The following is a 21,318-nucleotide window of genomic DNA, read 5'->3' as shown; positions in this document are numbered from 1 at the left end:
CTTCACCATGAATTTATCACAATGAAATCACAGCTGAATAAGAAGAAGTAAATGTTTTGGGTCCGTTCAGCTGTAGTAAACCAGCCGATGTGCATCTCGCTACTACACGGTGAACGCAGCTCAGCGAAACCCACCGAGCACCACCGGGTGACATTGCTGATGTCGTCACAGAGCTAAGCTCCGCCTCCTCCCAGATCTCCCTCCATTCTGGTTATATACACGTCAAAGATATGAGTATTTCTTCCTCCATCAACACACACACACACACACACACACACACACAAACACGTCCAGTGTCCAAACAATTAATTTTTCTGATTGAACTCACAAGAGAAGCCCTGATACACTCCCTCTCTCTCTCTGTGTGTGTGTGTGTGTGTGTGTGTGTGTGTGTGTGTGTGTGTGTGTGTGTGTGTGTGTGTGTGTGTGTGTGTGTGTGTGTGTGTGTGTGTGTGTGTGTGTGTGTGTGTGTGTGTGTGTGTGTGTGTGTGTGTGTGTGTCCCCTCCCCAGTAGAGTGTAAGGCATCCAGTGGGTCGGGTGGCTGGTCTGGGCCTGATTTACTGAGGCCCCAGTGAGTCTGCCTGCCTCGCTTTGTTTACGCAGATGAAATCTGAAACAAATGAGACTGCGATAGACCACCAGCCCCCCCCAACACATACACACACACACATCCCATCCTGCTTTTTATGTGAGTTATAATTCATAAGTAAAATTGTTGCCCCCCCCCACAATTTTTTTTTAAAATCTCCAAATTTGTTATTGTGACAACTAAATTGCGGTATTATACCAAAGTTTAATTTCCACCCAAACGTGTTGTGTATGTTGCCTGTATATGATAAAATCTAAAGGTGTTTTTAATGATACCAAAGTTTGTTACATTGCCTTTAATTTATAATCACTTTAATGTTTTTATAATAATTGTCATAGATTACCATTCTTGGTATTGTGCTCGTCAAATCCCTGAAATATGGAGTCAGGAATAGACAGAAAATGTTTATGGATATTTTGTGTTTACGATTGTGTCAAACGCGCATACACACACACACACACACACACACACACACACACACACACACACACACACACTTCTTTAGTTTCCAGATGATGTATTTGTATTCATACATGTCTCATCGTCTCTCTTTCTCTGAGAAGAGATTTTACATCCATCATATTAGAAACAATAAAAAAAATAAAACTGAAAATGTACATCATACACTTGATACATATATATATATATATATATATATATATGTATATATATATTCTGTTTTTACATAGGTAAAAATATGAATTTTATAAAAAAGACAAACCAATGATTACAACCTTCACCTTTTTTTTTAACACAGTTATTTTCTGAAATATACATGAGGAGATGAATGAAGAGGCGGCTTCAGGCACTTTCCTTTAACAGCTTCAAATCAACGACTGCTTTTAGCTCACTGTCCTCGCCACAGATAGAAAAGTCAACGGATGGCGGCAGAATCATGACGCTCGACAGACAGACAGTTTTATAACGGAGGCATTGCTGCTCGCTTCAGCCTCACGGCGTCTTTAATAAATAATAAACACGCGTTTCTGTGAAAAGTTTTCAAGATTCATATTTTTGCCTGAATGTAAAAGATGCTCTTATTGAGATAAAGTGAACGTGGTTATCAGGCATTAAAACTCCAGGATCTTAAGTTGGATCCCAGCTGTTGCCGTAGTGAGGCAATCTGGTGAAATAGTGATTTGTATTGCAAAGAACGTGGGGAAGGCGTTTCCATTCACCTTCTTTTTTCAATTTACACATAAGAAAATAAAAAACTTTGCAGGAAATTTGAACGAATCTCGAATCTCGCAATTTTTTACGCTTGGCTGCAAAATGCGACAAAACGCAATGAAAAACAGAATGGCAGATCTGATACAAACAAATATAATTTTTAGTTTTCCACATCGTTTTTCACCTTTTTTAAGATCGACTGGCGATCTTTTTAATTGTCTCCTAGTAAAATGGTTTTCCAACTGGAGGCGTGGTGCCACCTAGTGGTAATCCAGACGAACCGACTGATAATAATTATCGCAGAACAGTCGTGGATGGAAACTAGCATTACTCTTGCAGATTTTCTAAAATCTGTTTACAATTTGTGATGAATTTGGATGCAAAACTTGGAGTTTGTGTGGGGAGATGCGATTGTATTTAAATATTTGAGTATTTAGCATTTCTCTGTATTAATAAATACAATTAAGTATTTATATAGATTAAATATGATCTAAAAATCTCTTCCTTTAAATTATTTAAATTAAGAAAAACTTTGTCCTGGAAATCAAACTGTCCATTGCTTTCTAAATCTAAATCCCCCTGTTTTGGGGTTTTTTCTCAAACTTTATCTGCATTTTCAGACTTTGTGTTCATTTCATAAAACGCATTGTGGGATCGACGTATCGCCCGCTGTACCAAGATTTTAATATAAAAAAAAATAGGGAATTAGTAAAGAAATGTCTTTGAATTAAGTTTTAAATTCGAGACTCAAGTATTCTGCCGATGTTCGGTGACTTTTCTGGCAATTTTAACCAATTAAAGGACAATTTTTGATACCCTGGCTGTTCTTGAACACACACACACACAGGCATACACGTATATTAAGTTTAAGTGTCTAAAGCAGTTCTCTGTCATAGCGTTGCTCTCACGTTTTTTTTTTTTTTTTACTCTTATCATCATACAAACCTCCAGACCACATACCAGTAAAGATGGACCAGTATGACCAGTATGACCAGTACACAGTGGGGGATTCAGTGAGGCTTAACTTTGCAAATGATTGTGTTGTTGCTGCATACAAATTCTGGCAAATTGTCATTGTGCTCCTGGATTATTCAGGACTGGGAACCACCTTTTTACTGGTCAGCCAAACTGGTTTATCTGTGTCCGTGAGGTGGGAGGGAAGCAGAGCAGCGTTCAGACCAGTTAAGTGTCTTCGCTGAACTCGTGTTTTTGCGTTGAATACAGAACTGCAATCAGGACACCGTAATCTAGTCAGGCAGTAAGACTGGAAGCCAGGCAGCAACCTCCAGGTCTGAAAAGTGAAGCCGAATTTGAAGTGCCTTACACCTGCATTCTCTCTACTGGCCACCAGGGGGCGACTCCTCTGATTGCATGGAAGTCTATGAGAACTGTATTAGCTAGGCTAATGAATCCAGCTCCATATTTAACTGCGATGGCTTTGGGTTGTTTTTTTTCTTCTTGTTTTACAGCACATCTTCACTTCATCTATTTGTTTACCTTGTTTTGATTTTTTTGGTCAATAAATCACTTTATTTGTCTCTAAGAGCCGACCCGAAACAAATATCCATCTCCCCGTCTAACTTGAATATGAGGGGGAAAAAAGTGAATACATCTGCTTCTTAATTTGTTGGACTAACTGGAATCATTGTGTACGTCCCAAAGTGCTTTTTTTTAGGAGCAGTGTGTAGGACCCTCATACCCCTTCCCTGACCCCTCCCTTTCCAAGCGTGCATCAGAAAACTATATGGTGACCTTAAAATAAGCTCACACAAATTCAAGATTCAAGCCTTTAAAACACAAGTGTAAAAATGACCTGTGTGTGTGTGTGTGTGTGTGTGTGTATATACATGTATATACATGTATATATGTATATACATGTATATACATGTATATATGTATATATATATATATATATATATATATATATATATATATATATATACACATACATATATACACAGGGTCGCCCATGAAGTTAGAATAATTTTCAAATGTCTTGTCTTTTATATGCCAAACAAATTTTATGCATGAATACATTTTGGAATCTTTGGAACATTTTGTTTATTCCTATTTTATGCATGAGTCATCACTTTTGACTGCAGGTGCAATGGTTACACTAGGTGTCACAATCACCCAGGTGAAATGAATTAATGCACAACATTTGTTTGGCGCTATAAAATACCAGATATTAGCAAATGTTTCCAACTGTATGGGCGACCCTGTATGTATGTATGTATTTATTTATATATATTTATTCAGGAATGAATATTCTTTGTTCGGTCTTTGTGATAATCGGAAGCCATTTTCTCTTCAATGTCATAAGAGACATAAAAACAAAAGACAGGGAACTTTTATTTCCATCTGTTGAGACAAAGTTCTTCTTTTACTCCTTCTGGAAAAATCGGAGACGAGACAAACGACAACAACAAAAGATGACAACGGCGTCCCACGAGTCTTTGCCTGCGCCGCCCCGCAGCGCTTCACCCCACGGCGCTTCACCCCACGGCGCTTCACCCCACGGCTTTGTGTTTCCCGCCACAGCAGCGGCAGGCCACGCCGCAGCGGTAGCACGCCCTGAGGGGGGCGTAGCAGCACATGCAGGGCGCCAGCAGCGACAGGCCCACCAGCGCTGCCCAGCGCAGGCAGAAGCGCTCGTCGCCGGTGTCGCAGGAGCAAGGGTCCGAGTAGTCCCCCTCCGGGTCCGACATGCAGTGGTACAGCAGGCTGTCGGCGCACCACATGAAGCTGACCCGCCTGATGCAGGTCTGGATGGGGTCCGGCGCCTCCTGGCAGCGGCCCCGCCCATTGTCCTCGTGGTTGAACATGTCCTGGCAGTAAACGCAGCGCGAGCGCTCGCCGTCCTCCTTCCGCCGCTTGCCTTTGGGCTGCAGGGCCCGCGGCTGCATCGTCACCACCGCCCTGGTGCCGCCGCCCAGCTCCAGGCAACCTGGTTTCCCTCCGCATCCTCGCTGCACGTCGCAGCTCAGCGGGTACGGGTAGGTGTAGTCGTGTTTGGGCGGCTCGCTCTTGGCGAAGTGTACATGGGCGTCGTGGCTGTCGGGCTGGGTGAGTTTGTCCCGCGTGGAGTTGGCGTGGCGGTAGTCCTCGTAGCCGGTGAGCCAGTTCCGCTCACGGGGGTTGATGCGTATGATCTCTTCCTCCTCCACCTGGAAGCTGACGTGGCGAGGGAACATGTGCACCGCCTGCAGAGACACGGAGGGAGATGGAAAGTGACTTTGTCCTTTAGGGGGTCTCCAAGGTCGGCGCAAACACAGCTGCTAACAGCCGTCGCTATGGATAAATCTCAACTATGAAAGACACGCTTCCCATACGGGGTCAGACCATTATTAGTGGTTTTCACTAGTTCAAGTTTACGTTTATTTACGTGTTATATGCCTGCGTATATTCTTGTCTTTCAAAAATGTAATCATAAAAAAACAAAACATGTCTTTGCAGATCTGCAATATTTAAAATAATATTTCTGTACAACCTAGATCAAATTAACATACAGGTGGACGCAAATGTTTTATGAAGAAGGGACGGCATTCAACACTTGAGACACAATGAGTTTTGTGAAACAATGCAATGTAAAACAGGCGGCAACCTGCCGGTTCTGAAAAGTGAAGCCAAAGCTGAAGTGCCTTAAACCTGTCATTCTCTCTTCTGGCCACCAGGGGGCGACTCCTCTCTGGTTGTATAGAAGTCTATGAGAAAATGGTCCTACTTCTCTCTGCTGGCCACCAGGGGGCGACTCCTCTCTGGTTGTATAGAAGTCTATGAGAAAATGGTCCTACTTCTCTCTTGATGTATTATCTCAGTAAACATGAGTTTATGGTCTCAATCTCTAGTTTCAAGTCTTCTTCAGTCCAGCATGATGTTCATTTAGTACATCATGGTCCATTTAGAGTCCACCAGACCAGAAAGCAGGGGATGCTTTAGGGGGCGGGGCTTACCTGCTGATTGACAGGTCACTACCATGCTAACAATGCAGTTAGCTACTTAGATGACTTAAACACTTCTTTGCAGGTTTTATGCTGCTGTAGAGTTGGCGTCCAGCAATAAATCACACCAAATGTTGTAGTCCAATCAACCCCCAGCTGGCCCACAACCCCGACTCACCTGGTCCAGGAAGTAGTGATCCGAGGGCCGGTGGTGCTCGTAGAAATGTCCCAGGATGCAATGGTGCCGACGCGCCTCGCAGAAGTTGTGTGGGGCTAGCGTATGCATCACCGGCTCTCTCTTCTGGGACGAGTTGGACGAGCTGTCGGTGGCCGTCTGGAGGACAGAGAGGAGACAGTGTGACGACAGCCGTCCATCGCAAACACTCAGGTATGTTCCACCTCTAGACCCCCCCACCCCCCAATCAGTGTGTCCCTTTCCCTGGTGTCTTGTCCGTCCTTCACCGGGTCCTTTTGAAGGGCCAAACCGATCTCATATTTTATTAAAAAGTACTTCAGTGCTCGCCGATACCTCCATAGTTTCCCAACGACATGGTTTATTCTCCTGCTGCTCTCCGACAAACACATTCCAGCAGTCCTCCTCCGTTATCCAGGGGCCTCCAGAGGAAGCAGCGCTTCATTATTTACTCCTGACGAAGGTCGATCTACATCCTCATTGTCCTCCTCCTCGGACTCTTCTCGTACCTCCTCCTCCTTCTCGGGGAGTCAGACTTCAGACCTGCAGACAGGACGGATGGGACCGCCTCAGCCCCCCTCCCTAAACGAGGCCCAGCTATGTAAACAGGCGGCTCGCTGACGGATTTCTGACAGGTCGGACTCTCCAGCGCTGGACATCCTGCGGAAATTCACCCTTTTCTTTCTTTGAAGCCATTAGAGAGACGGATGAATTGGACTGTTAAGGGGGAAGCAGGACCCGGAGGGGTATTCAGTTGGATGCAGCCTGTGAACCACTGTTAGATCCAAAACACAATGCTTCCAGGCTTTATGCTATGCTATGCTAAGCTAACCTCCACCTGACTCCAGCTCTTTACTCGTTACAACATACCTGTGTGGGCATGTTTTGCATTAATGCAATTTTTTTGAGTACCATAGCCAACCAGACTCCATTCAGAAAACAAGCATTTTAAAAGTAATTTGCTTGTCGTCTTACATTTTTGACAAATCGTCCTTGTTGCATATACTTCAGAATCCTTTCCATCTGTTTATTGCTTTTAAATCACAACAATATTTTGGTTTCATACCGCTGTAGTAAACCAGCCGATGTGTGTCCTGACCAAGACCAAGTTTCACATGGTTTCTTTTATCTGCGTGAACGTGAAAGGAAATCTGGTTTTCCTCATGTGTGTGTCTCAGACAAATCCCAAGTGTGTGTGTGTGTGTGTGTGTGTGAGAATGTGTGTGTGTGTGTGTGAGAATGTGTGTGTGTGAGAATGTGTGTGTGTGTGTGTGTGTGTCTACGCCTGTGTTGGTAATAAACCCTGTACAGGACGGCGACGTTTGTCTGGTCAAAAAACACCACAGGATACCAAACCCTACCTTCATGCTTCCTGTTTGACCTTCCAAAGCCCAACACACACACACAGACACACACACACACACACACACACACACACACACACACACACTGTTTGTCACTGCAAACAAAAGCAGCATCTCCTGTCCGAAATCCTGATCCACAATAACAAAAAACAGGAAGGCGAAGTCTGATCCGTTAGAAGTGAAGAAATAACGATGGTATGAAGGGAGGGGGGGGGGGGATGATGATGTTGGATACATTTATATTTACGCTCCCTTCTCTCAGATAATCCCCGGCCTCAGTAATATTATCCTGGACATTTACTCCGTGTGTTGAAGGCTTCCACAGCGTTCAGACAGCTGGAGAGTTTCTCACCGTGAAGACGTCGTCATCACCGAGCTCCGCCTCGTTCTGTAGCGTCGATGAGGATGTGGTCGACCCTGGGGGGGGGGGCACATGGGAGGATCAGTACCACAGGAAATGAAGACAGTTCTCATAAACGTTCGGTTGCAGGTGATGGTGATGGCGGGAAGCGGTTTTAATCCAGATCTGGGCGGAAAACGGCGTATTGCAACAATCGATGAAATGGACCAAAGGTTATGCCTTTTATCGGTATCGACCCCACATCAAGCTAACTAGCTTAGCATGAAGACTGGAAGCAGGGGAGAACAAATCATTTTGGAAAAAAACACTTATTGCCGCCACATCAACAACAGCATCGTATATTGCTTGTTTCCTTCTTACCTTTCACAATAAAAGCCACAAGACATATGCGCCATCACCGCTTTCCAGAGGAATTTAAACTCTGTCAGAGTATTTCATCAAAAGGGAACTCAATAAAATAATAATATTTATTACAAGTAACTTGGATAGTGAGCCAGGAGTGATTTCGGACATCGACGTGTTGCATCTCGATGAGCAACCAAGCTTTCCTGACTTCTTGGAGCCGTGTTTGAGTGCGTACCTTCCGTCAGGTCCTCCAGGGCCTTCCTCACCCCGCGGTCGAAGGCTCTGGCGTCGGCCGGGCTCTGGAAGGTCAGGCCACACTTCCTGTTGTCCACCTTCCAGTGGTGGAAGGTCGGTGTGGCCTTCGTGTAGACCAGATCCTTCTTTAAGAAACACTCCAGAATCACCTGGGGGAAAAGAAAAAAAGTCACACCTGACAGACGAGATGAGACGACCTGAATCATAAACAAATAGTTCAAAAGAAAATGGAAAAAAGAAGAAACATTTATTTTATATTGACCAAGAAAACCGTAAATCCACAAATGAAATCTATGTCGAAATAATAAACTTTGAACAATCTAAAAGCTTCCAGATACAGTGTCCTGTCTGAGTTTATGACGTCACCCATAGGTGAATTTCACATGTATTCACTGGATCTAGCAAGACACTCTTCGGCTGGTTTACTAAAGCTAGATGAACCTTAAAATAAACAATTTTGTTTTGATTTAATTGCAGAAGTTAGCAAATTGCGGGGATTAGCAAAAAGTCAGAAGTCTGCAAGGCAACAAGCAAATAACTTTTAAAATGCTTGCTTTCTGAACGGAGTCTGGGTTGATCGGAGCTATGCTACGCTAACACTGTAGCTGCTCTATCAAACCTCCAAATAACACCCTCTAGACATAAATACGGCAGTGGCCTTGTTGTTTCTACCATAGACAGTACTTTTCAAATATATATCTTTTGTACATTTTTTTAAAATTGCATTATATTCATACTGTATAAAGTTGCAGATTTGCTACTTTATTATGATGCTAACAACCGGCATCTATGCTAGCTAACTTCCATTGAATGTACGTTTATGTTTCTAAGTAATACATCACAACATGTGACAACGCCTCGTTAAGGTCCTTAGGGTGATGATGTTGATGGTGGTGATTGCCAAATTGTCATCTTATGGGTGTTTATTGATCGGGGCGGTTGGGCTAAGATGCTAGCGGTAGCTTTCACTTATTGTCATAGCAACAGCAAACATCAGGTCGAGCAACGTGTTTACTTCCAAGTTAACTTCTGTGTTTATGACCTCTCTAATAAAGTAGCAAATCTGTGACTTTATAACGATGCTTACAACCGGCATCTATGCTAGCTAACTACTTTATAAAGTCGCAAATTTGCTAGTTTTTAAAGTAGTAGTAATTTGCGACTTTATAAAGTAATTAGCTAGCATAGATGCCGGTTGTTACCATTGTAATAAAGTAGCAAATGTGCAACTTTTTTTTCCTCGTTATATTGCCCCCCTCGTACCCGCCCCTCTGTCTTTGAACAGTTTTTGTATGTTTACAGGTAGTAAAGTACTGGAGTAAATAAGTTGAATCAGTACTTCTAATTTTTGAACATAAGTATCTGTACTTCTACTCGAGTACAGAACGTGTGTACTTTTAAATCCAACAGGGAATCTAACAAACACCCGGTTACCTCCTTTGTTGAGCAGGAATTGGCGGTGCACCCACCTGCTTGTCTTTCAGGCGTTCTCCGTGGATGAGGAAGGCGGTGCGTCCCAGCAGTTCGCTCGCCAGCAGCCTGCACACGCCCACTCTGCTCAGGCAGCCGTCCTGAGCCAACCAGCCGCCACTCGACTCGTCTCTGGTCATCACCACCGCTTTCACGCGCACAATGTAGCTGTCACTGCAACCGGGGAGACATACAGTTCCATCGGTTACCACGGTGACTGCTGTTCATAATGAACCGTGATCTCAGTTAAACAGGAAAAAAGACAGCTCTTCACTTAAAGGAGAATAGTGCAGGTCCACCTTAAAGGTCAGTCCACCTTAAGTGCACATTAGTTTTTGCTAACTTCCCTGAATTTCCAAAGTCCTAAACTTTGAGTTTTCGAGTCCTTAACAAATAAAAGTTGTTCAGAAAGTTTCAAACTCATAAAAAAATGGTTAAGAAGACGACGGGAAGATAACGATGGTGACGCTGTGAACTAAAATATTTGAATCGTTGATGGAAATCAGAAATTATTTATCCCTCTAGCGTCTCAGTCTCAATTTTGGGACCTAAAAAATGGCGTTGCAGGTGGGAAATAATTAACAAACGACCTGGATTTGATCGACCAGTGGTGAGCGAGCTCAGGAGCTGTCGACCAATAGGAACGAGCCGCTCCCATAACGACACCAGCAGCAGCAGCTGGGCGGCCTCGTCCTTCATCTTCTTTACTGATCGTAGCGTTACTCATCCGTGATCTCACACACACACACACACACACACACACACAAAACCACAACAAACCCTGTCAACCGTCCATCACAGTCAGAAAACAAAAAAATGGAGATGGAGGCCGAAGCACGTCAGTTCAAAATACAAAAATAATTTAAATAAATAAAAACACTCTCTCTCTCTCTCTCTCTCTCTCTCTCTCTCTCTCTCTCTCTCTCTCTCTCTCTCTCTCTCCCCCGTCTTGCCTTTTGTACATCTCTCGTACATCCTGTTTCCACGGTCACAGTGTCACGGTGGTCTCCGTTGACGACAGGCTGTCGAGCTGTGCTGCCGCACGCCGTCACATCCTAACGGGCCTCACACACACACACACACACACTGCTTCCCTCCACTATGTGATTCAGCCTGCCTGTCAAACAGATGGTGCTTGTGTGTGTGTGTGTGTGTGTGTGTAGCATGAGTCATCACTGCATTTGCCGGCACCGTGCAGTGACACACACACAGACAGGAGGCATTATATAGTGGAGTTTGGTTCCAAAATGAGAGATCCTCCATTTGCAAACAGTGACACCTTCACTTACAAAGCGACCGACGATGTAGAAAAACGGGTTTCGCCGGCTGCGGGCCAGCTGCTGGAAATGAACCTGTGAGGGGACGAGCCAGCTTATATGACCTTTGACCTGCAGCCCAACTCGCATCGGAACGAGTTTATCTATTCGTCCTAATAACGCTCATCCAACACGATCTCTACCCGACACGGTCAAATGTGATTTCTATCACTGTATGGATATCAAATACAGTAAGACGGGGTTGTGTGGACGTTAAAATATATTTAAACTTTAAGCCCCCCCACCCCGGTGACCAGCACAGAGAAGGCATCATTTAAGGCACTTCAGCATCGGCTTCACTTTTCAGAACTCAAGAAAGCACTACCTAACGGAGGTAAACGCGGAGTCCCAGTTTGGCCCACAAACCGCCGGATGGACCTCCCTGCCCTCCCTGCCCTCAAGCAGCCCGTGTCCTCAGAGGACACGGTAATGAAACGGCTGCTTAGAGGCCCTTTAACGTGTGTGTGTGGATGCACTTAAACGCATACACACACACACACACACACACACACACACACACACACACACACTCAGGCAGGATACACATTTGTAAGATCTGACCAGAGATGCAGATAACAGCCTCTGGTGGTCTGTTTGCTTCGTCATTATGAAAGACAAACACATAACTACACATAGTGCTCGCACAGGAATACACGTTATCACAAACACACACACACACACAAACACGCCCCCCCCCCCCCCCATGACATCATCATCAGCATGGAAAACGTTGTTTCTCGGAGGTCTGGATCTGGAGCGAGACAGCGGCAGCAGATGGTGTTTGACTCGCTCTCTGCCAAACTTCTCAATGACTTCCCTCCCTCGCTCGCCCATCACAAAAACACTGAAACACTGTGTTTTATCTAACAGGGGATCGTCCGGCGTGCGGCACAATCTCGGGTCGACCCAAAAGGTAAATCCTTCTTCCATTAGTCGCGTCACGTGGCCCTGCGGGACGCCGGTTAAACTTCAACTTCGACGCCCGCCGGTGCAGGTGAAGGCGGAGTCCTGTTATTGCACAAAACTCCGTCCTCGGGTGAAGCGGCTGGAGGCTGTGAAGTGAAGAACTGCTGCCAAACCTTCATTTTATTGTGTTTAACAAGCGTCTCATCTCATCAGAGAATGTTTTGGGAGTCAGAAATAATCCCAGGAAGTCATGAAACAAGAAACAGGTCTCGATGAATTTTGGGTGAAAAGAGAATTTTCACAATAACAATAATCCTTTGAACTTTTTAACCTAATGAGCTAACTAATGTGATGGAATTAGTTTTTATCATTTAATGTTGATAAGAAGATGAACAGTTAGGGATGTAAATCATGTGACTCCTGTTTCTTTGACATAACTCGGTTTTGTTCGCTCTACGTTGTTTATGACGAGTTCTCCAGCGCTGGATGAACCTGGATTGTGCCGAGTAGTCGGAACAATATCTCTTTCTAATGCTCTTTTCTTTTCCAGGAAACTAAACTAAAGTGGAGATTTTGTGTGATTTTTTTTTTTCAAAGATCCATCGATTGAATCGGCTAATCAATAAAGTCGCACGAGTGTTACCGGACTAACGATCAAACTAAGAATCTCTCTGGTCTCTCAGGTGAGAAATCACACCCGACAGACACATCATCAGACTGAGTATAAGAAGTGGACGTCGTCATGGTGACGTCACCCGTCGGTTTGTGTGCTACAGTTTTGAAGCCTCGAGTCCGGCACCATCTTGGATTTTTTGCAACCAGTAAAAGGAAGTGACCATATTTGGACCGATCTGAGGAACAGATAATTATTGTATAAACTTGACGATGAAACTTCCCCAGATTTGTATTTATAGATACGTTTTCCTAAAATGTTTTGTTTAAATCTACGAATAACGCTACAAATTATTTAATGTATACGTTTTTGAGAAATCGACAAATGCAAATACACAAAGTGTTGTAAAAAAGGAATTATTTCCGACACTGAACGAAGACGTGTTATCCAAATTGACCACGACGAATAGCTTTTTTTACCTGTAAGAAGATAAATAAATGATAACGTGTTTTCTATTCTCCCCTGAAAATCCCGACGTTTTGTCTCGGCGTCTACGAGCCCCCAGGCGTCTCGGTTGAAGTCGCCGGTCACCGGCAGCTCAGATGGAGGTCAGCACTGATAGAAAATCAATGCTGTCCTGTGTGGGTGGAGCGCTGCTGCCTGCTGACCTTTCCTCAATGTCATTTTCAGCCCCTCGTCCCGCCTCCCTCCGGCGTTATCGACGGCTCTGCCCGATCAATAAAAACCCACAGAAACACGTCGGATAGACCTTCAGTCCCTCCGTCCAATGAGAACCAAGAACCCACCACCCGAAACTATAAAAAAAACACCTGCTGCTGCTCATCGCTGGTCGGTGTATTAATACATTTACTCAAGTACTGTGCTCAGGGCCGGCCCTGGGTGTGGTTTTTAGGCTATGAATCAAAAAGTGATTGTGGTGAATTTTCATAATCGTAAAATATGGAGATTTTAAAAAAGCTGTCTATCTCGCTTGATTTTAGATAAATACCGCATACAAGAAAACATTTGTTTTTTAAATGTGTAATAATTTAAGATTATTTGATTGTTTTTCACAAAAAAAACTCTGAGATGATAAAATATATATATTTTTTGGGCAAAATATAATGTGATTATTGTGCATTTTGCGGCAATTTCTAAGCACATTTTGACGATTACGGGGCATTATATCGTAAATCGCAATTATTTTGGCCAGGATAATCGTAAGTTAGTGTTGTCAGTCGTGTGTAGGAATGGGACGATGCGTCACGGAGGAAGCTGCGTTTATTCCAACGTTGGAGCCCCGACACCGTTCTCTCAGCACAAACATCTTTCTTCAGTTATTCCGAGTCTTCTTCAATATAGCACGCTACCACGATAACGTTGCTAACATTGCTAACATCACTAACGTCGCTACCCATGCTAGTTAGCTACCAAGATGACTTTCACACACTTGGCTGTAAAGTTGACCCTCAAACTATGGAGCTAAATGTTTTCGCACCTTCACACCAGAATCCAGATGGATCCAGATCCAGTAAGGTTGCTGCTCTGCTGGCTTGTGGTCATCAGATCCACCCGTCGCTCCTCTACAGTCCAAATATGGTCACTTCCTTTCACTGGTTGCAAAAAAATTCCAAAATGCCGAACTGGAGGCTTCAAAACTGAAGTCCACTAACCGTCACCATGACTACGTCAATATTGGACTGCTTTAAAAAAAAAAGTAAAAGGTCCCGTGAAACGAATGGGCAGAACGTAAAGACAATTTTTTTTAATATTATGTTGGAAAGGTTACGTCACGTAAAACCGCCCCTTAGCTGTAAAGTTGACCTTGAACGATGAAGCTAACTTTGTTAACAGTTTCACACCAGAATCCAGATGGATCCAGATCCAGTAAGGCTGCCACTCATGGTCATCCAGATGCTTGCAAAAAGATTCCAAAATGCCGAACTGGAGGCTTCAAAACCCGTAGTCCACTAACCGACGGGTGACATCACCATGACTACGTCCTCCCTCAATACTGGACCAGGTTTTCCAGAAAATCCCCATTTGTCACCGAGACACAACAACATTGGACAACGGGGCCCAAGTTAGTTACTCTTTAAGGTCTCCTGACGAAACGAAACGTCCTAAAATCAGAAATATGTCTGAGCTGCAGGTTTCATTGGGATTCTGCCTCATCGTTGGATGATATGATATATAAATATCAAACCTGCTTCCAGTCCTCCAACCTGGACTCCTCCTGTTAGATCGTCGCCCTCCACCTGATGACACGTTTCTCCTTTTGGGATATATGATGATCTAATAATAACTTGATGGCTGAACGGACACATATGCTGCTGCCGATGAGTCACAACATACGGGTGGCCTCCTTCGAAGGGGTCACGAGCCAGAAAGGGAACTGCTGCTGGTTTGAGGTTTTTTTTTTTTCTTTTTAATGAATGAAGGAAAACATGCAAACCAATATTAACAGCGACACGTTGGGTTTGTTGCTATGAGTCCACACTTCTTCTCCTCTGTTGTGACTCCTTGCCACCCACGACCTCTCCACGAGGAGGAGGAAGAGGAGGAGGAGGAGGATGAGGAGCCCATAGCAACACACCAGCGCCAATCCGTATCCATGTGATCAGTGCGCGAACTCAGCGGCGGGCGCGCCAATAAGCAGACGAGCGTCATAGGTGGGTTATTATTATTATAATTAGGATTCATTATTATTATTATGGGGGGGGGGGGGTACTCACTCGTCTGGGCGCGTGTCCTCGCTCATCTTTTTCCGTTTCACCTCCGGTTATAATGAGCTCCCGCCGCGGCAGCGCAGCGCGGCGTCTTCATGTTTCCTCGCCCTTCAGCGGCAGACGCGGCAGAAGCGGCAGAAGCGGCGGCGGATCCGGTTCTAGAATCCCGATGAGCGTTATGTATCCTCTCCTCCTCCTCCTCCTCTCCTTCTTCTCCTCTCTCTTCTCCTTTCACTCCTCAATTAGCTACTGGAGCGCATCCGAAGAGGCGCATCCGATCTCCTCCACCTCCTCCTACGCCTTTAATTCCTCCTCCTTTTCTTCTTCTTCTTCTCCTTCTTCTTCCACCTCCTCCTCCTGCGCCTCCTCCTCCTCCTCCTCCTCCGCCGCCTCCTCTACCTCCTCCCCCGCCGGACCGGGCTGGAATGCGGTGACCGAAGATAGTGCGCTGGTATCGGTGAGGATGGCCCCGGACGAGCCCCATCTCCTCCTTACTCCATGTTGGATTCAGTGAGCGCAGGCAGAGCGGAGCGGACTGAGGAGGAGGAGGAGGAGGAGGAGGAGGAGGGCGGCGGGTGACGTCAGACCCGAAGGACCGCAGAGTCACGTGCTATTTGCATATAATATTAATAATCATAGTGAGGGTCATAATAATACATATAGGCCTAATTATAACAACTAACATCAGCAACAACAGTTATATAATATAAATAACAATAAAATAATAATATAATTATAATAATAAACAGCAACACCAGCAATGACAACAAAGATCATAATAAAATGTACTACTATTAATAATAAAAATACATATATTTAGTATCATTAATAATAGCAATAATAATAATAACGATAATAATTATTAATAATAATAATAGTAATATAAATACAGATAATGTATTATTATTATTATATTATAAGTCATATGGCTGGGCACCTATCCGAGTGCTAATGTAAGCTGCTATTTGTAGTACAGCTATTATAATAGTAATAATTATCAGTAAATAGCATATAAAATCTTAGTAAGGAGTTGTATTAAAAACAATTAAACAATGATAGGAATAATCTATGGTAGCCTAAAAATAGCAGTATTAGTACAGTAGTACTAATAAGAGTAGTAAAATAGTTAGATGTAGAGGAACTATAGTGTGTGGTGGCTGTAGTAACATTTGCAGTATTAGTAGTTAGTGCTACTAGCTGTAGTATTCGACATGGTATCAGAATTAATAATAATACAACAGTTTTTTTCGGGTATATTTTCTTTTGTTTGGCTCTTTACTTATCATGTTTTGAGGATTTTATAGCTGCTTTCTTTAATTGATTTAACCACACATTTTTTTACATCAACTTCTTCCTTATGTTGTGTTTTTTCCTCTATTAGATAGTTTACAAGCTTGTTATCAGCTGACCATCAGTTTCTTCTTCTGTCACATTTATTAAACCACTGTGTTTTATCGACACCTAGTGGCAGAGTGACGTTACTGCAGCCGCACTTCACATCTGCCCCACAGCTGTTCTCACTCCAATAATAATCTGCAGTGTTTGATGTTTATTTGGTGAAGAAATGCGAAGACGTGACTCCGTTTTTGTTTTTATATTTCTTAGACCTCATTAAACTGTGATTCATGTGTTTTCTGTGTCTTTGTTTGGACAAGCCCAGAGCAGACACTCAACGTTTTCAATGTGTCACCTATAAAACAAAATCTACTGAGCTTCAGGTAATAAGACGTTACAGGGTTAGAAACACGGCCGGGGTCGGGATGGTTTATCAGTTTGCAGGGTTTCAGAAATCCTGGTTATGATCCCGGTTCAGATTCATGTTTACCAATTAAACAAAACAAGGCCTTTAAAGTGTGATTCATTTTACTGATGAATTAATTCACAAACAAACAAACATGATATGTGTCTGACGGACTAAATCACGGCTAATCCACCATTGGTCTGTTCCTCTTTTTAAACATATTTTAAGCATGTATGTCATTATAGATCAGAAATTGTTCTTAAAAGTTGCAGCTGAAACTATAAATGTTTTATTTATTTATTAAAAGATAAGATAGATATAAGATATATATATATATATATTTTTTTGCACCGTTAGCTGTTTTTAATAATCATGTAAATCCTGGCATAAAAATGCTCTACTTAACGTTTCATTGCGTGCTTTTATTTTGAAGTTCCTTGCTGGAGGAGCAGCGTCACTTTAGAGGCGGGACATCTGTGTGTCTACTTCTCATTGGATAATTGGCAGATGAGCCATGTTGTGTCGGATATAAAGCCCGTGCTCGTCCAATTGTTCTGTAAATACAGATCCAGGTGGTCGGTGGAGTGACGTGAGGGCTCTTGAGTGTTGCCAGGTTGGGATTTTTCGCGTTTATTTTTTTGTAACTTGAGCACCGAGTCGTCCGGAAGTAGAGGCTCTTTGTGTAAGTAGGATGAGGATGAAGGAGCTGAACACCTGAGCAGGTAGGTGAGCTTCGTTGGTGAAAGATGGTGGACGACACCAAAGGCTAGCTTGTAGCGGCCTATACACTTCCTGTCTCCTGAGTGGGCGTGGCCGTGGGCGTGGCCGTTGGCGTGGCGTTTGGCACCTCGTTTGCATGCGGACTGTTAAGAAGTAGACGGAGTCATGGTGACTTTATCCGTTGGTTGGTGGACTACGGTTTTGGGTGTTTTGACCATCGCCATCTTGGAATTTTGGCAACTAGTGAAAGGACGTGACTGGACTGTGGAGGAGCGTCAGACAACGTTACGCAAACGTATTTTTATGTTCTGGCCGTTTACACGACAACGTTACCAAAATAATATGCAAAAGTTTACGCTACAATATTTTTAACATAATATGCAAAAGTATTTTTACGTTCTGGCCGTTTGTTTACGCAACAAGTCCCTCAACTTTATACAATAAAAGAGCAGCTCTTCATGTGTTACCATGGTGTGTTTGTGGTACTAAATACCATCTTTACTATACGTTTATCATGCTTTAATTATTATTATCATTAATAAATAAAGAACCCAATATGCCTTGTGATTAAAAGGGTCATTTCACCCAAATTACAAAACAAAAAGGTACTTTTTGTCGAGCCATGCTGGTAATTTAGCTTTTATTTATTTTTTCTTTTGATTTCCTTCATATTCTTGTTTGAACTTTAAATGTATCTGTGGTATTTTATTATTGTAGATTATTATAAGTTTACAGCTCACGTTCTCTCTCCTTGTCTGTTCATTTCTGGCTCAGGATCTTTCAAATCCACTGTTTAAAAATAAAATTCAATAATAAACGAGAGCTCTGCCTGGTGTTAACACTTTACAAACACTAGATGGCGCAGGTGCACAAGAGTTCAGCAGTCTGTGCAAACAAAGTGAAAGTACCACATTTTATGTTCTCTCCCACATTAAAACTTTGACACCATTTCTTTTAAACACAGGTTTATCTTCCTTCATCGACATCTTAAACCAGCGAGAGTCACAAGTCACAGCAACGTCGTACAAGAGTACGAAGAAAGCAAAGGAATAATAGAGTAAAAATAAACGTAAAGGCAAAGGAATCTGTTATTGTAGACTTTAGACACACAGAATATTCTAGTATCAGAAACGGATGTAAAAGGTGTTTCCATTCTGTCACTGAAAACTACAAAAAAGACATTTGTCAAATGTATTATAATTATTATTATTATGAATTTGACCCCAGTTGACCCCCATTCCTTCCATTCTATATGTGAATTGTTCATGCCCACAAATCATCAATAACGAAGTAAATCTACTTCAACTCGCAGTAACTATAAGCAGCGTACCTCGCGGGGGCGCGCCTCGAGGTAGCTGCGGGCACGCGCAAGGGAGTCTCTTCTCCTTTAAGTGAGAAAAAGAAAGTATTCACTCCCCTATCTCCCTCCCTCCCTCCCTCCCCCCCTCCCCTCACACCCTGACGGCCTGCTCCGAGGGAGGAGGAAGCCGCTGCGCCGGAGCTGCGATGGGGATTTGAACGCACGTCCGCGCAGACGACAGCGCAGCACGGCCCGGCTCAGAGCGCAGCGGGCGGGTCCGCCTCACTTTATCCCCCCCGGTTTGGATGTAACCTGATCGGATTCGGCCTGCTGACTGAGCGCCTGGTTGGGTGGTTGGTTGGTTGGGTGGTGGTGGTCGTCGCTTGGAGCTGGAGGCCGGGAGCAGGACAGCGTCTGCCGCCGCCGCCGCTGCTGCTGCAGGCGGAGAGTCTCCGTCGGTCGGTTCCCGTGGAGAGCTCAGCGGAGCCCGCAGGGACCCGAGGCTGCCACCGCTGCTCTCCGTGCGCGTGTTCGTGCGTTCCTCTCCGCGGCTGCTGGACTCCACGCGTCGCACACGGGATTAAAGTGATTGCCGCTCCGGGGACCGGGGAGTTGTTGGATGCGTGTTTTGCCGGGCAGGAGTCAGCTGGAGTCCGGGCGGAGAGACGCGGCCGATGGCGCAACGGGTGCGTAAAAAATCAACTTTGGATTAGAGCGCGCGGACGGTTCGTCTTCAGTTTAAATGTTCAACAAAAAGTTTGGGGATTTGAAGCACTTTTCTTTTCAAATCGAGACACAACTGAGAGGAAACCTCAACTTTTAACGCAACAAATGAACACTTGTATTTAATATTAACCTTGTTTCTTGTTGCTTATTAATATTTAACATTTACATTTCATATCGATTCAATCTTTGTGTAAAAAAAACATTTTCACATGAAATATTAAAACTTAACTTCAAATGTATTTATTTATTTATTTAAAAACGTGTTTTTATCAAACAATTAACACACAATAACTATTAAAATAAACCAACTTGTATTCGTATTAACATATTTATATATAAAAACAAACAAATAATGCACACTCAAACTTTTAAATAACTGCAGCGGTAAAACAATAATTCAGTTATCAATTAAGTTGTAATTAAATTATATTCGCCTCACTTCATTCAAGCAAGAAAAATAAATAAATGTCAAACCGTACAAACACTATCTTTTTCCTGATTCATATTTTTGATCATAAAAGTTGCTGCGGTTTGTGGAAACACTTTTTTATGGGGTTCGTTAGCTCATTTTGAAGCTTGGCCTCAGTTTTTTTTTTTCTTCAACTAACTTATGGCAAAAGTTTTCAGGTAAAAAAAACCCCCAACAAAAATAGTTTATTCCATCAACAAAACTTTAAAATCAACGTTTAAAACTGACTAAGCTGTAGTTCATAGTTATTAGAAGTTTTCTAGAAGTTGGAGGAAACGCCTCACACTTTCTAAACTCGTATAAACTCGCGTTTGTTCTGCGGACTAGTTTCTGTCGGTGTGTTTCGGCCGTTTGAGCTTCAGCGGCGGAAAATAACCAAAAAACATCAACACAACAAAAATAGTAAATTTGATTAAATCCGTTCAACACACAAACGGTTAAATAAAGTGTTTTGTTTTTTTCTGAAATGAAAATATTTAAAAAGAAAAACACCCGGTTTGTTCACGCAGGTGGCTGTTTGTCGAGGTCAAAGTTTAAATTGCGTTTTATTGATAATTGATTAGCGTTCAGTCTAATCCGAGACATAAAGATACTTTAAGGAGAGCTTCTTTTAAAACTTTATTATAACAAAAACACTATAAATATTGCACTCGTTATGGAACCATTTGGCCTTCGAGCTTTAATCTTAAATTAGGAAATATTAGGAAAAAATATATAAGGACACCATAAGTATCAATAGATTTGGCCTCATTATATACAGTCTGGAAGTTAAAAAAAATATGGTTCTATAGATATTATATACATATATCACATTCTCTTTTGTTTATTCAGTTTTCCCCTTTCCAGTGGCTTTTATTTGCATGTTGCTTTGGACCTTAAATAGTATAGTATTCTTTTTTTTAATTAGTGTGGGTTGAAAAAACAACACAAAAAGCACAAAGACCCACAAATATGATATTGTAAAAGAAAAATAAACAAACAAAATGATACTTCAATTAAAAAAACAAGCAGATTTTTTTAAAGCAACATTGAATATGTAGATTAGCAGCGTTTTAAGAGTTGAAACTCGTTTTTATTTACTACAAAATCACTTTACATATCATTTTACA

General features: G+C 42.9%; 2 protein-coding genes across 2 annotated transcripts in view; one reads left to right on the top strand and one right to left on the bottom strand.

Annotated features, from left to right (window-relative positions):
• Positions 1 to 3,730: 3,730 nt before the first annotated feature.
• spred2a (sprouty related EVH1 domain containing 2a) lies at positions 3,731 to 15,780 on the bottom strand. The gene is made up of 6 exons (XM_084005901.1): positions 15,260 to 15,780; positions 9,689 to 9,863; positions 8,200 to 8,368; positions 7,611 to 7,675; positions 5,880 to 6,035; positions 3,731 to 4,963 (listed from the first exon to the last, which is right to left on the bottom strand). The coding sequence occupies exons 1-6, from the start codon at positions 15,283 to 15,285 to the stop codon at positions 4,271 to 4,273; spliced, it is 1,284 nt and encodes a 427-aa protein (XP_083862027.1). The 5' UTR covers positions 15,286 to 15,780; the 3' UTR covers positions 3,731 to 4,270.
• Positions 15,781 to 19,172: 3,392 nt separating this feature from the next.
• Positions 19,173 to 21,318, top strand: part of meis1a (Meis homeobox 1 a) — a 29,823-nt gene continuing 27,677 nt past the window's right edge. Inside the window, exon 1 of the mRNA XM_084005983.1 lies at positions 19,173 to 19,700. Coding sequence (XP_083862109.1) covers positions 19,689 to 19,700 — 12 coding nt within the window. The 5' untranslated portion in view covers positions 19,173 to 19,688. The remainder of the gene's footprint in view (positions 19,701 to 21,318) is intronic.

The sequence above is a fragment of the Eutrigla gurnardus genome (assembly GCF_963514095.1).
Source record: "Eutrigla gurnardus genome assembly, chromosome: 3".
NCBI classification, from domain to species: Eukaryota; Metazoa; Chordata; class Actinopteri; order Perciformes; family Triglidae; genus Eutrigla; species Eutrigla gurnardus.
This window is presented reverse-complemented; position numbering and strand designations above follow the sequence as displayed.

Coding starts and splice junctions, on each gene's coding strand:
- spred2a (XM_084005901.1), bottom strand. CDS start 15,285: ATGAGCGAGGACACGCGCCCAGACGA. Junction 6,036..7,610: donor GTGATGACGACGTCTTCACG/GTGAGAAACTCT, acceptor TCTGTCCTCCAG/ACGGCCACCGACAGCTCGTC. Junction 4,964..5,879: donor ATCACTACTTCCTGGACCAG/GTGAGTCGGGGT, acceptor GTGTCTCTGCAG/GCGGTGCACATGTTCCCTCG.